Source organism: Takifugu flavidus, chromosome 6 (genome assembly GCF_003711565.1).
Source record: "Takifugu flavidus isolate HTHZ2018 chromosome 6, ASM371156v2, whole genome shotgun sequence".
NCBI classification, from domain to species: Eukaryota; Metazoa; Chordata; class Actinopteri; order Tetraodontiformes; family Tetraodontidae; genus Takifugu; species Takifugu flavidus.
The window spans coordinates 10,792,316-10,805,625 of NC_079525.1; the positions used below are offsets into that span (position 1 = coordinate 10,792,316).

At 38.4% G+C, this 13,310-nt stretch overlaps 1 protein-coding gene and 1 long non-coding RNA gene across 3 annotated transcripts in view; one reads left to right on the plus strand and one right to left on the minus strand.

Moving 5' to 3' along the window:
- The window catches only part of sorcs3a (sortilin related VPS10 domain containing receptor 3a), a 104,573-nt gene that overhangs the window by 38,701 nt on the left and 52,562 nt on the right, over window positions 1-13,310 (minus strand). For both annotated transcript variants that reach the window (XM_057036351.1, XM_057036352.1), the window contains exons 3-4: window positions 10,379-10,478; window positions 5,490-5,648 (exon numbers count right to left, since the gene is read on the minus strand). In XM_057036351.1, the coding sequence (XP_056892331.1) occupies window positions 5,490-5,648; window positions 10,379-10,478 (259 nt within the window). The remainder of the gene's footprint in view (window positions 1-5,489; window positions 5,649-10,378; window positions 10,479-13,310) is intronic.
- Window positions 2,655-4,060, plus strand: LOC130527664 (uncharacterized). Its single transcript, XR_008951094.1, has 3 exons — window positions 2,655-3,622; window positions 3,708-3,831; window positions 3,905-4,060. It is a non-coding gene; the product is annotated as an uncharacterized LOC130527664 (long non-coding RNA).

Genomic DNA, 13,310 nt, shown 5'->3' on the forward strand with positions numbered 1-13,310 from the left:
ACTCTCTTTTATCCATGAACATACAAACATTGTTTGACTTAATCCACCCTAATGATGCAAATTTATGCTGTTAATTATTTCAAGCTGAACTGCCACCTGACTAAATGTTTTCAGAAATGCAATTGGGACATCGCACTCGATAAATCATCCAGGAGAGAAATTATTCAGGATTACTTTTTCTTTTCTTCAATTCATTTGCATCAAAACCATACAAAATCTCAGTTTTGTTGCATACCTAATGTGGATGGTATTGTTGGTCGGTGGCAGAAGGGTTCTCTTTAGATCCATTTTAAAAATAAAACCTTTAACAGGAAACAGTGAATCCCCATCCTTCAGTGTTCCCCTGTCAGTATCTTTCCATGTTACTGAAAACCTCAGCTGACACCTCCTTTGCCTGCTAGATATGATTCTTCATTTAAATGACAGATATTGGCGCATAGGGAATGTATTACAATATAAAAGAAAATTAATTAGGTTGCTGTGAGGAGAGAATGTTCTTTCTTAGACACAGGCCGCAGAAAGGTATTTCCCTTTGTACTGCAGGAAAAAGGTGGCTTTAATATGAATCTTTTTTTTTCTTGTATTTTCTCTCCCTTAAAAATCCCCATATCAGAGTGCTATGGCTATCTGCTGTTCTCATCCTTTTCAGGAAATAAAATAGGGAAGACCTGTACACATCACTGATGATGATACGAACCCCTCCATGAGTCGGCCAGTATGTGTCTATCTGATTGATAGCTGAGTTTATACTGTATATAGTATAATGACGATTAAATTCAACCAGCGAAATGCCCGAGTTGTTAGGAAATACTGACAGATTCAAGTGTAACAGCGAAACAGTTGTAATGGAATAAAATACCTTTTTGGGAGGAAAAAATCTGTACAATATAATTTCATAAAAATTGCCATTTCTAGTCACGAACAAAGTAGGACACCCCGACGTTTGCCCGCTTAAAATGGCAAACAATTTCAGGAGGTAATGTTCTTCATTGGTATTTAGCAGATGGTCTAAACTACTGTTGCTATGGCACCAACCTCATCTGCTGCTTTGACAAATACTGTTTCCAGTGTTTCAAGATATCTAAACTCTCCCATTGCTTTGGAGTCATAACGAACCCGACTAGAACCTAAAAAAAAAGCTGTCTTGATGTTTTCACTCACTGATAGCCTAATAGTAATGGGATGTATTTATGAATAACGGTTTCCTGGAAGAGAGAGGGGTAAAAGTACAGTAAAGTGGACATTAGTAAGACCTATAGGCTACAACTATAAATCAGAATGCTATTACCAGTTAGGTATGTCGTTCAATATATATGTCGCTCAAACCTCTAGTTTTTCCATGTAAAAACTTGACTCAAACAATGATTTCCACCAAGGGATATGTAGACATCAAGAAATGACAAAAACATTCATTAAATTTGTTTCAAAATAATCTGACAATCATTTTCATGTCCACTTGATCCTTGGATACAAGAAATTTCTGCCCAATATACTGTGTATAAGTTGGAAAGTTCACAAATCGACTTAATTCATGTCGAAATGTAGTATCACAATGTACAGTTGTAATGTTTAATTTGTAATAGATCAGATGCAAAAAAACAACAACCCCAAAACAAACAAAGAGACTATATTTTGCAGCAGTATAAATTAAGGATGTCGAAAACCATTCCTTGAGGGGTCCATCCAACCAGGTCTTCTGATTTACCAGGTGGACAACTCTTTAACCTGGTTATCTCTTGTCTTGGTGAAAGCTATTTTGTGCCTGAGAGGATAAAACCCCAGCTGGATTTCTGCCCTTTAGGACCAGATTTTGACATTTGACAATTGTATTTTCTGATACAATTTTTGATGCTACCAGAGAATTGTGGCTTCTTAACCATCAGCTTGTCTTCCCCTTGCATTTCTCTTTTAGTTGCTATTAAACATCCACCAGCATTTTCATGTTTTTTCCTGAAAAGGTGTCAATTAAAAAATAAAACACTTTTTAGTCACCAAGTAAAAAGAACAAGCCTTCAGGCAGACCTTTATGTCTAGTCTACAGGGAGCTATGATAACACTTATTTATTCCATTTGTGGAGTATTTTTACATCCACTGATGTTCTGTGTCAGCCTGTTCATATAACTCTTTGATTTTGTTACGACATTTTGACGCAATGAGAAAATAGTTTTTATAAAGTTCTAGAAATCTAATGAAAGTCTCAAAATTCTAAACTAAGAGCCTGATAAAGACAATAAGAGTTCCAAATCCTTAAACAACCTAAATGGTTGCTATTGGAAAAGAATCATGAATCTAAACTAAATTAAAATAAACCCTTCTTGACACCCTATTTGTCTTGACATTGATCAAATGCTGCCCTGCTCGAGGGTTGTCTTCAAGTCCCTAGGGGTAAATTTAAGTTAGTACCAACTCACAGCTGATTAAATTCAGAATGACGCAATCTGTAAACTATTCGCCAGTTGTGAGAAAAAAATGCACATATTATACCACTGGTACTGCGCCTGCCTTGAAAGTTCCAGTAAGACATGATTAACAATTTTGGAGTAAATATAATTGAAGTAAATATGATAATCACAGCATTTGCATTGTTGTCCCAGAAGAAGGCAGTTGAAGAATTAAAAATGTTAAAAAAAAAAGATGCACACTTTAACTTGCCATCTCAACATTATCAATGTGGTAAAGTCTAAGCAAACCTTCAAGACTTTCACAAGACTATTTGACCTCAGTGAACTCAGTAGATTCAGATAAGGATGACAAAAAAGATGAAATTTTTTCCTTTATATACAAATCGCATTTTTAAATCGTTTACAGTCTGAGGCTTGCTTCACAGCTAACTGCAAATGATCCAAAAAAAAGAAGAATATTCTACATGTGTACTAATTTCTGTACATCTTAATGCATTTGCTTGGATAAACATTCACACTGTATTTACTTGTGTATTTCACCAACACATGTACACTGTAACATTAATTACTAAGGGCTTAAATCCGATGTGGTAGTCGGTGAATTTTCAACAGGTTCATTACTGTCATGACTGCTCGGCAATCAGCAGTCGTTCCTGCTACATCACCAGGTGCAGGGCAGCTCTTTGGCTCCAGTCCATTAATTGAACTTAATTGTTCCATTTTGCTAGAACCCATCTTAGAACACTGCAGGGAAATGTTTGCAGTGCTCCATAATATTTATAAAAGTCAATTTGATTTTGATTTGATGTTTTTGGATACTCTTGCACATACAGGGGTGTCACAGCTGCGGGCAATCATGCCCGTGAGCCGCCTAGCCCCGCACACCTGTTGTGCATCAGGACACTAATGAGCACTCTTCTTAATCCCCGGAGGCACACCTGCTCTCTGCCAGATCGTTATTCGTTCCCGATGACTTTCCAGCGTTTTCATGTTTGCCTGCCTGCCCGGTTCCGACCTTGCCTGTTCCTGACGATTCTGTTTAGCCTGCTCCCCTGTAATCTCTGTCTGCCTTCTGCCCGATCTCGACCTTGCCTGTCCCTGACTATTCTGTTCTGCTCGCTTCCCGGTGAATCCTTTCTGTTGTCTGTGTCCGGCAATAAAGCGGTGTTCAGCCAGACTCGTATGCCGCATTTGGGTTCTTACCTGGTTCCTGACAGGGGTAAAATTAGTGAAAGACGTATACTTTAAATGACACTGTTATGTTGGGGTCAAGGGTTCCAGCTTGTGTTTGGTTTTTCTTGCAGGGGGCGTGATTTGCAACAGCTGGCTCTGCAGGCAGGCGCATCTGTTGTCAATCTACATCAGGTCACCTATTTAAGGATGGAGCGTCTGTCTACTGGCGTTGGAGAGTTTTGGTGTTTCCCCATGGTAGAGCTGACACCTGTTTCCTCATCATCAGTTGTTTAAAGCTTGTTGATATGCTTCTCCCTGCTCGTTTGAGGTCTTCATGCAGCCTTGCTGAACTGGAGAATGCGCAGGACCTAACTCGCTGGAGCTCTCTGTGTGCCCCGGAAGACTGGGCAAGTGCTTCCCTGCAGTCCAGGAGGACTGCTAAATTGATCTTTGAATAAAGACTTGGTTTTTGAACTTTTACCACTATGTTTTGCTTGCTTTTGGGTCCTGGGGGAAAAAAAACAAACTTAACATGTCACTCAGTAAAATGAACACAGTTTTTATAATATATTGACCGTGTGAGACATGGAAAGGGGGATGATTTAGGGGTCGTTTGGTAGGAGAGGGAATGCACTGGATAAAATCAAGCAGATCCACGGTTTTGTAGTAACCAAGGGAATGGCTATATTCTCATATGGTATTGGTATTGCAACTGTTTGGGCACTTAAACAAATTAAAGACAAAAGGATCTTCAAAAAGCCTTTAATTACTTACAGATGGCACATTTCATCTGTATCCATTTATTTTTAAAAACAGAACTGCCAAAAGTCCTGCAGCAAAGGTTGGACCCTCTGCATGGTTAATACCTCACAGCACCTGTTTTAGCAAACATCCCAGCTTTTAAACCCTTTTGTAGCAGCCAACAGTCTTTCATTTAAGTCCAATTCTGTGGGACACCTCTTGATGGCAAGTGCAAGAGTGAAGTTATAGGGATTAGAGATACAGAAAGTGCAGGTTTTAAATACGTAGGGTCTGTAGTCCAGAGCAATGTAGTTTCTGGAAGAGAGATGAAGAAGTGGGTGCAAACAGGTTGGGACAGGTAGAGCAAAGTGTCAGGTGTGCTGTGTGATAGAAGACTGCCAGCAAGAATAGTTTGGACATGCCCAGGGATGGACACTGATACTATTAGAGGGATGCTGAGGATGACATAGAGGAGACATAAGACTAGATATTTGGCTGTAGTTACAGGGGGCATGAAGTTAGTTGGTGAGCAAGAAGAGAATGAACAGGGCAAGGAGTAGATGGAGGAGTATCCTTCAATGTGGTGACTCCTGAAGGAAAAACCAGAAAGAAAAAGAGGATCCATTCGTAGAAGCTATTTTTCTTTAACTTCACCTTTTGTTGCTCAGATGGTGTCATCTGTTTCCTCAATTTGAAATTTAAAATGTCATTGAATTCATTCTTCCCTCTATCCTTTATGTTCCCCATGCCAGTGGCGGCAACACAACCACAAAGCCTTCAGTTGGACAGGTGTTCTTTTCACTAAATTCTGTGCCCTTTTGTTCTTTAAACATATCATTGCTCACTGCGACCAAGGAGTTCTATTATAACCCCATTGATCCACAGGACTTGTTTCCAAGAACGCTTGTGTAGATGTTCTTATGATTCCAGCCATGACTGTAACGGGCTGATTAAGCTAATTAAAGTATGCTACCTTGATCAAAGTTATCTGAGAGCTCAAATCTTTCAATGCTCCCATCTGTTTGTATGCTGCAGTGTCATGTTTTTCTCCTGTAAAATTGTACAAAACAAAAGCTTAACTGTTCACATCAACAGGAAGTGTGAACAGGGATGCTGAAGCTGTTGCACTTGACAAGGAAAGAAAAGAAATGTTACATCAGGAGGAGACATACCTTCTGGTCATGACTGTAGGCTAAGGCCCAGTCCTCCACAGTGGGGTGGAATAGAAGGCTAAGGACATAGAAAGTGAGGCGGTACTTCTGGTAGCTGGCTCCCTCATCAGAGCTGATGAGCACACTGCTCTCAAACTCTGGATCTGTCAACACCATAATCTGAAACGAAGATGGAGGGGATTTGAAGGGTGAGTTTGAGTGGAAAGTCTGATGTAAGTCATGTTTAAATCAGTACTGTGCTGAGTAAATAAGTACTATATATTTCCAAATTCATTACACAGAGCTAACAAGTTCTGTTGCCAAGACATGCCTAGGTGGGAAATTAACAACATTCCTCCAAAATTAGATAAAGGTTGTTAATCTCTGTGAGAAGCGAAATATGAGATAAATTAAAGCTGTAAAGCACTTACTAGAGGAAAAAAGAAGCAATTTGAACCAGTACTGTAACAAAAGGCAAGAAAGCTTATGTTCTTGATGCGATTAGGTGGTAAACAACGGTGTGAAGCAACACCGCACAATTCCACAAAATGGATAATGTTATTGTCTTCATCAGTTACTTTTAAAATCTTTTCTTTTCATTTTAACAATTCCACATTTGTCAAAGCTCATTTTTATTGATTTCATGCTTGAAGTGACTCTGCCACAGTTATTACAGGATTCAATAAGAGCGAGAATTCCACGATACATATTTCTTTACACTAATGACATTTTTGGTTGTTGTAGCTACAGATAAAATGGTGAGAGAGGATTCCTCTTTGACTAAAATATGTTTTATACACACACATGCGTGAGTGTGGTCCTGTACTTGCTACATATTGAGTACCAAAATACTACAAGCAAAATAAAGATATTCTTGGAAAGTCAAAGGGCTGTTTGAGGGTCAAGACTTGCTTTTAAGGTTGAGATCAGAATTGGGTTTTGGTGAGGATCAGGGTTGGGGTCAAGGTAAGACATTTAGGTGGTTGGGGTATGGAGTTGGGTAGTTTCTATGAAAGTCCTCAAAAATATAGAGGTCCAACAATATGTGTGTGTTAGGGATAGGAAAGAGAGCTGTGTAGGCAGTGTGATTAAAAATATTTTAGAGGATTATTGATCACACAAACAAGGAAAATACAATGCTCCAAAACTCGGTGGATTGTCATTTCTTTTTCATTACAAACCTCATGATAAAACAAAGGCTTTTACCTCTAACTTTTCTTTGCAAGGTAATCTGTTACTACATAGAAAAGGGCTGCGATCACCTATTATTCATTTACCACTGCAGGAGTGTGAAAACTGCCACATTTTTCATTCCTTGCACATTATGTAATGAGCCTTCTTTTTATGCTTCATCTGTAATTAAAAAGACCCTACAGCCAATCACCAACTGGGGGACAATTTCGAACCCCTCTGACTGTGGCCTGAAGAGTAATTATTCACTTTGAAAACTACAGCTAACAATAGCATTAGGTATGGGTAATTAAGATTTCCTCTCATGGCTTTCTCTCAGGCCTTAATGAGGGGGTAACAACAAGAAATCTATCAAGGTTGAATAGATAACTGTTTTTATTTTATCACTTGCATGTGTTAGCAGGTATGAATCAGTGATATATGGGACGAGACACTCCTCAGCAAGTATATTTCATGAACTCCATGGTTCGTGCCTGGTTTGGATGATAAACGAAATGTATCACTGCAATATGCTCATTACCCATGGATCTGAACTTAAGCCCCCCACTTTTTTCAACAGTTTGTTTTAATGACCCATTTTAAAAATCTAATTTGACTTACATTTGCTTCGCCAATAAATTAGACCAGAAAATAAAAAAATCAAATTAACTTTGCAACTTAATGTCATTACAATAAAGATTTTATAATCAGATGCAGTAAAAGGCCTTTAGAGAGAACCCCCTTGACCTACTTATATTATTATAATATATTAGTGTTCTTACATTTGAAAGGAACGTCAGAGAGCAGCAATTAGGACATTTTTTTTAATCAATTAAAACAGAAATGTGACCGCTCTCTAGTAAAATGACATGTGAATGTGATCATATGGGTAAATCCTATCCACCTATGTAACAGGTGATTGAGATATCTACAGCAGAAACTTTTAATTTTGTCAATAATACATGTAATGCACTATTGGCATTAGCAATGCACAGGACCTACAATCCTACTATGAGCATGGTTGCGAGTTCAATACTCATCACCCCATAAAATGGGTTGGAAATGTGTGTCTCCAGGTCTCAAAGTGGTTTAGCTCAACAATCCAGGGATCTAAACCTCAAGTGAAACTACACATACTGCATATATTTTCTCTGAATTACATTTTTGCCTGACTCTAACTTTGGCGACCACTTTTAATGGCACAGAAAACAGATCATAATTAATTAAAAAATAATAATGAACGCAATAGTTTTTAATTAGAGTTTTGAAATCTAGATTTAAAAAAATAGTGTCAATTGTCAATATTACTACATTTTAAATGGATATGCAGCAGACCTACCAGAGACATTTGGAGAGTCTAAAAATAAACAATACATGTCAAGCGCTCTGACCGTCAGGCTATATGAGCTCTACTCAGGTGGAATTACTGAGAAAGCGACATGATCTGCAAAACCTCTGTAAAAAGTCAATTCATATCAAGTCAAATTTATTTTCCCACAGGGAGGAAATTAAGTTGTAGCCAGATATTTAAAAAAAAAACACAACCAACAACAAAGACCACAAAATAAATAGTGAAGGAGATGGTATCACAACACAGATAGGGACCAGCACATAAAACAAAAAAAACAATGTGATCACTACAAGATTGACCAAGACATGCAATAGTCCAAAAGACCAGTGTGCAAAAAAGAAAGTGTAAAATCATTTGTGCAAATTCAGCATGTTAATGGCAGCACTGTAAAAGAGATTTGTTAACATTAGGTCATGTGAATGGGACCTCCATACCTTCAACCTGAGGGTAGAAGCAGAGACTCGCTGTAGAGGGGGTGGTCACCAAAGCTCAAAATAACCAGACCCGTCCAAAGATGTGACAGTCATATAAATCAGAGACTGATTCACCCCATAACCTTGTCAGCAACACTGACAAGATGACCCAGCCTGTTTCGCTCAGGAAGGTTAAGCTTGCCAAACCAGACTGCTAAAAAGGCAACAATGACTGATGTGTTCAGTCTTCTAAAAAAAATAAAGACGCTGTAGGATCTTCTAATTGGCAGCATCCACATTAGCCTGGAAAAGAAAATCGTTACCCAGCAAAGTTCTAAAGTATTTGCATCTATCCACTGGTTCTACCTCCACTTGCTATATCTCCATAAGCTTGTGAGTAAGTGCAGACTTTCTATAATCAATAACGCTGTCCTTGGATGCTGAGTTCCACGTAATGCTCCTCGCACCACTTGACAAAGTCATTCACCATTGGGCCATAAACCAATTCTTCTCTCTTAAGACTTATTATGATGGAGTCATCTGCAAACTTGATGATGCCTGTTATTGAACTTACTACAATGTACAAGGGATGTGTAAGAACACACTCCTGGGGGAACCAGTGGAAGAGTAGAGCTTTTCAGAGAGAACACCATTGACTCTTGGGCACTGTGAGATATGAATAAAGTCATAAAGTCTAAAATCCAACTAATAATGCTGAAATCGAGTTTAAATCTATGGAGAGGATTCTCAACACGCAAATGTGGCTGTATAGTAAAGTATTAAAAGCAGAGGAAAAGGTAATACAATGAGATCTAGCATGGGACGTGTACCACCACCAACCACCATGTGGTACAGACTGTTCAGCAATGTCTCTACCGGCTCCATAGGGTCTCCTGCACCTAGGCCCGAGTCATACACTTCATCACCCTCTCAAACGCCTTCATGAATGGAGTCTGAAACCCTTCAGGGCTTTGGGATTACAGCACTTTGCAACTGGGGCAACAATTGAGTGTTTTCGGATAGGGGGAATCCTTTATTTCTCTAGGCATTCCATAAAAAATGCACTGGAACATACCTCCCAAATGCTCCGCACAGGTTTTAAGCACTGTTTCATGGATCTGCTCTGAGTCTGGGCTCGTTTTGCTCTGGGTTTACTTGAATAATCTAACCCCTAACCTAATGTTTATGTCAAAATTAATAAGAGATGACTTCGTCATATGTCTCAAATTACCAATTAAATCATGCTCGTCAAATCCCAGGCAGCAAGATCCCTATAGGAGTTAAAACCATAAGTCTAACTCCTTCCCCCTTTTTCTCATATCAGTCCAAACAACTCTGGGGTTGTTACTACAGAATTGTGTCTCTATCTAGGGTTTGTAGTTGCATTTGGATGTCCTAATTTCTGCCAAATTATATTTCATAATTCTTTAACCATGAGTACATTGTTACAGTTAAAAACAATGTTCTTTTGACTTATTGGGTTTTCCATTTCAGATGAAACCCATGGTTTATGGCTGCGATAAACCTTAACTAGCCAATAGGATACATTCCAGTATCTTCACAGAATTTAATAGCTACACACCACATTAGTAATTTCGTGTATATTATCTGAGGAGTTGTAGAAAGCATAGCAACCAGTTCAGTCAGAACAGCCCTGAAGGGCGAGGGATCTCTGGTGATAGAGTCCAGAAAGGTAGATTTAAAGGTGCAGAAGCACCTTAAAGAACAGAAATTAAGTGGGAAAAAACTAACCACTATTACTCTAGGAAAGATAAAAAAGACACATTTTTTTCTTATTATAAATCAGAAGCTTTGTTCGCAAAGTCCGATAAAGGACTGCTCACGTATTTCACCATTTCACAATAACCTTGTGAGAAAAAGAGGTCTCCTTACAGATGACCTGTAGGGCTGGACACATCTGAACTGACTCGGCTCCATATTTAGTTAGCATGAACGAAGGCAATAATTCTTCTCACCTTTCTCTTGTTGGTTGGGCAGACATACAGGTAACTCAGGACAGTCTTGGATCCTATTTTGTCATTCATTCTTCCATAAGTGGACCCATAATCTGTGGACCTGCACGGCACAAGTAAAACCAAAGATACAATCAGAAACATACAAAAATACATGAGATGGAGCAAAACAAAGCTTGATGACATAATCAGTCAAAGGAAGTAGTCCTTATGTAACTATTCATTTGTAACCAAACACCAAGAAAGCAATATTACAGCATGATTCAAATCTTTATATTTACCATTTCAAACCAATATCTATAGGTGCCAAAAGAAAAGAAACCTTAGAAGACATCTGAGGTATAATTTTGAATTCTTTTCTAATAAGTACTAATATGGAAAATGAAAAAGCAAAAATTCCTGAGACTAGCCCATAGTCACGTAACATTGCGAACGAACATTTATATTTTATTTTTTGCCAGCCTACTGTCTGGATTCATTCACCACCATGAATCCATTCCCAATAGTGACTACAGAGTCTGCTTCAAGTAGACTATTACAGAATTTACTGTGCCACACAATGTTTTTGTGTTTTTTTTGTTTTTTTTTTGTGAAAGCTGTATTTCATATGCCCAGATCTGAAAACACATCTCTCCAATGTGACAAACCCACCCATTCAAAGTGCAGCATAGCTATAATTGGGAATATCTGTCTCCATAGAAAGGAAGTGAACATGCTTCTGGCAGTATTTCTTTTTGCTTGGGAGGAATTTTACTGGAGAACGTCATTTATATTAATTCCCGAAACTCTGAGATGCACAGTTGCAATGATTACAAAGCATGGTAATGAATCAGACAGACAATATTGCTTCCACAGCAATGTTGAAGTGAAAGTGTGTGTGGAGAAACAATGTGCCTGGGATGACCCTATTTGAGCAGAGATGGTAGAAAATATAGCAACTCTCCCCAGAATGTAGAACATATTTTGTGTTTGGTACTACAGGGGCATGGACCATTTGATTTTGCGGCAATCAGAATCGAAGGTTTTGGATTAAGATCATGACCCCATCTTTCACAAAAGGTCTAATCAGTTAGAAGGACTTAACAATTACAGTTGCAATGTTATTTAACACTTTGAAAACTGCTGTTCTAATGGACAAAACGGTTTTGAACAATGTTATAACATATAAAGCCATTTGAAATAATTTCTTATAACTACAACCAATGTATTATATACACAAGTTTAAACACAAGTGCTCAGAGGGAGCCAATATTCATGGTTTTGAGTGGCATCTATGCTTTCAACTTCAACTCAACTTTATTGATCCCTTTGGGATGACTCCCTCAGGGAAATTTAAAAATTCCAGCAGCAAATTAGAAAGAGTAGCACGCAGATCGACAGAGAATCACACAGCAAATATGGATAAGTTATTGCATCACATGGGAAGGCGATTAAACAATGTAAAATTAAAATTATAATGAGCTTTAAAAAAAATAATAATACAAAAAAAAATCCAGATTGTCATGATGTGAATGTTGACATTAGGATACCTCTTCTTCTCCTTGGCTCATTTTTGTAAGTACGGCTTACCAGATTTGTTTGGAACTCTTGAAAAAAATGCTTCCACGGTACTGCTAAATGCATTGATTGTGTAGAATGGTAATGTAACTCAGGGCTCATTAATTTTACAGAAGCCACTTCTTAGTCGAGACAAAGACCTTTATCATAAATATATTCACGCTTCATAATATTTTAGGAATACTTTTTTTATAGCTAATCTTTGCAAGAACATAACCTGGTTCCCTGGCGATCTTGTGACACTGATTTGACATTTGTTGTCATAGCATTTATCTTTTTTCCCTCATCCATTGGGAGTCTAACTCTACACAATGCTGCTCAATGACCAAGGTTCATCTGTGACCGCCACCGCCAGAGACGTGAGAAGGCGTCTCAACCAGGGGGAGCTGGGATAGGCTCAAATGTAGGAGGCAAAGGTCCAGGATAAAAAAAGAACTTCCTCTCATGAGAAAGAGAGAGAGACCGCTGTACTACCTTAGCTTACAGTTAAAGAAAAAGTAACTCTGATAACATGAGCATGAGGCCTTTATTGACGCTCTCAACAAATCATAATTTAAATAAACAAATAAATGTGGGGTTATAAAGGATGATGTGGCTCTATACCACAGTTATTAACATACAGCATGCTCAATTCTGATCAGACTGGTGGTTTCTGAGCATTGCAATGGAGGTTGCAGACCTGTGATGGAAAATAGCAACTGTTAGAACGTCTGTGATGAGTAAAGGAGATTAAGGCAGCTTTGAATCAGAAAGCTACATCAGATTCTCTGGAGGGAAAAGTTTACTGAGAATCTGACATGGGGGGGCATTTGAAAAAACCTTTGACAAAAAATTCATGACACAAAATAAAAAATCGATCTGCATATGAACAGTGACAAAGTAAAGGGTTCCATATATATTTATAATAAATAAAAAGAGACATAGAGTGAATGAGAAAGACAGAGAGCATCAAGTGATTAAGGGGGAAAGACAGATGGGAATTGCACTGGGGAATACTTGTACATTTTTGCCATATGGCTGCCTGTAATGCAGAACATTTGCCGCCACACTGTTGCACTGGGGAACGAACAGACAGACAGGCAGGCAGGCAGTAAGGAAGACAGGCAAATACAAAAAGATATTAAAGTTTCTCATGCTCATCACAACACTGCGCCCTGATATATAGACTGAAGAAATTGTGGGTGTGATTTGAGTCTTTCTGTTGACTGCACGTCACAGAATGAAAACTACGCTTGCATGTCCAAAAACAATGAGAACAGAAAACCCAAAATCAATACTAATCACTGGTCCAAATACAAAAGCATCATGTGGTTTTCGAAGTCCGAGCAAAGCAGTAACGACTCAATTGCCTCGCATCGGGAAGGAAAGTCATGCAGAG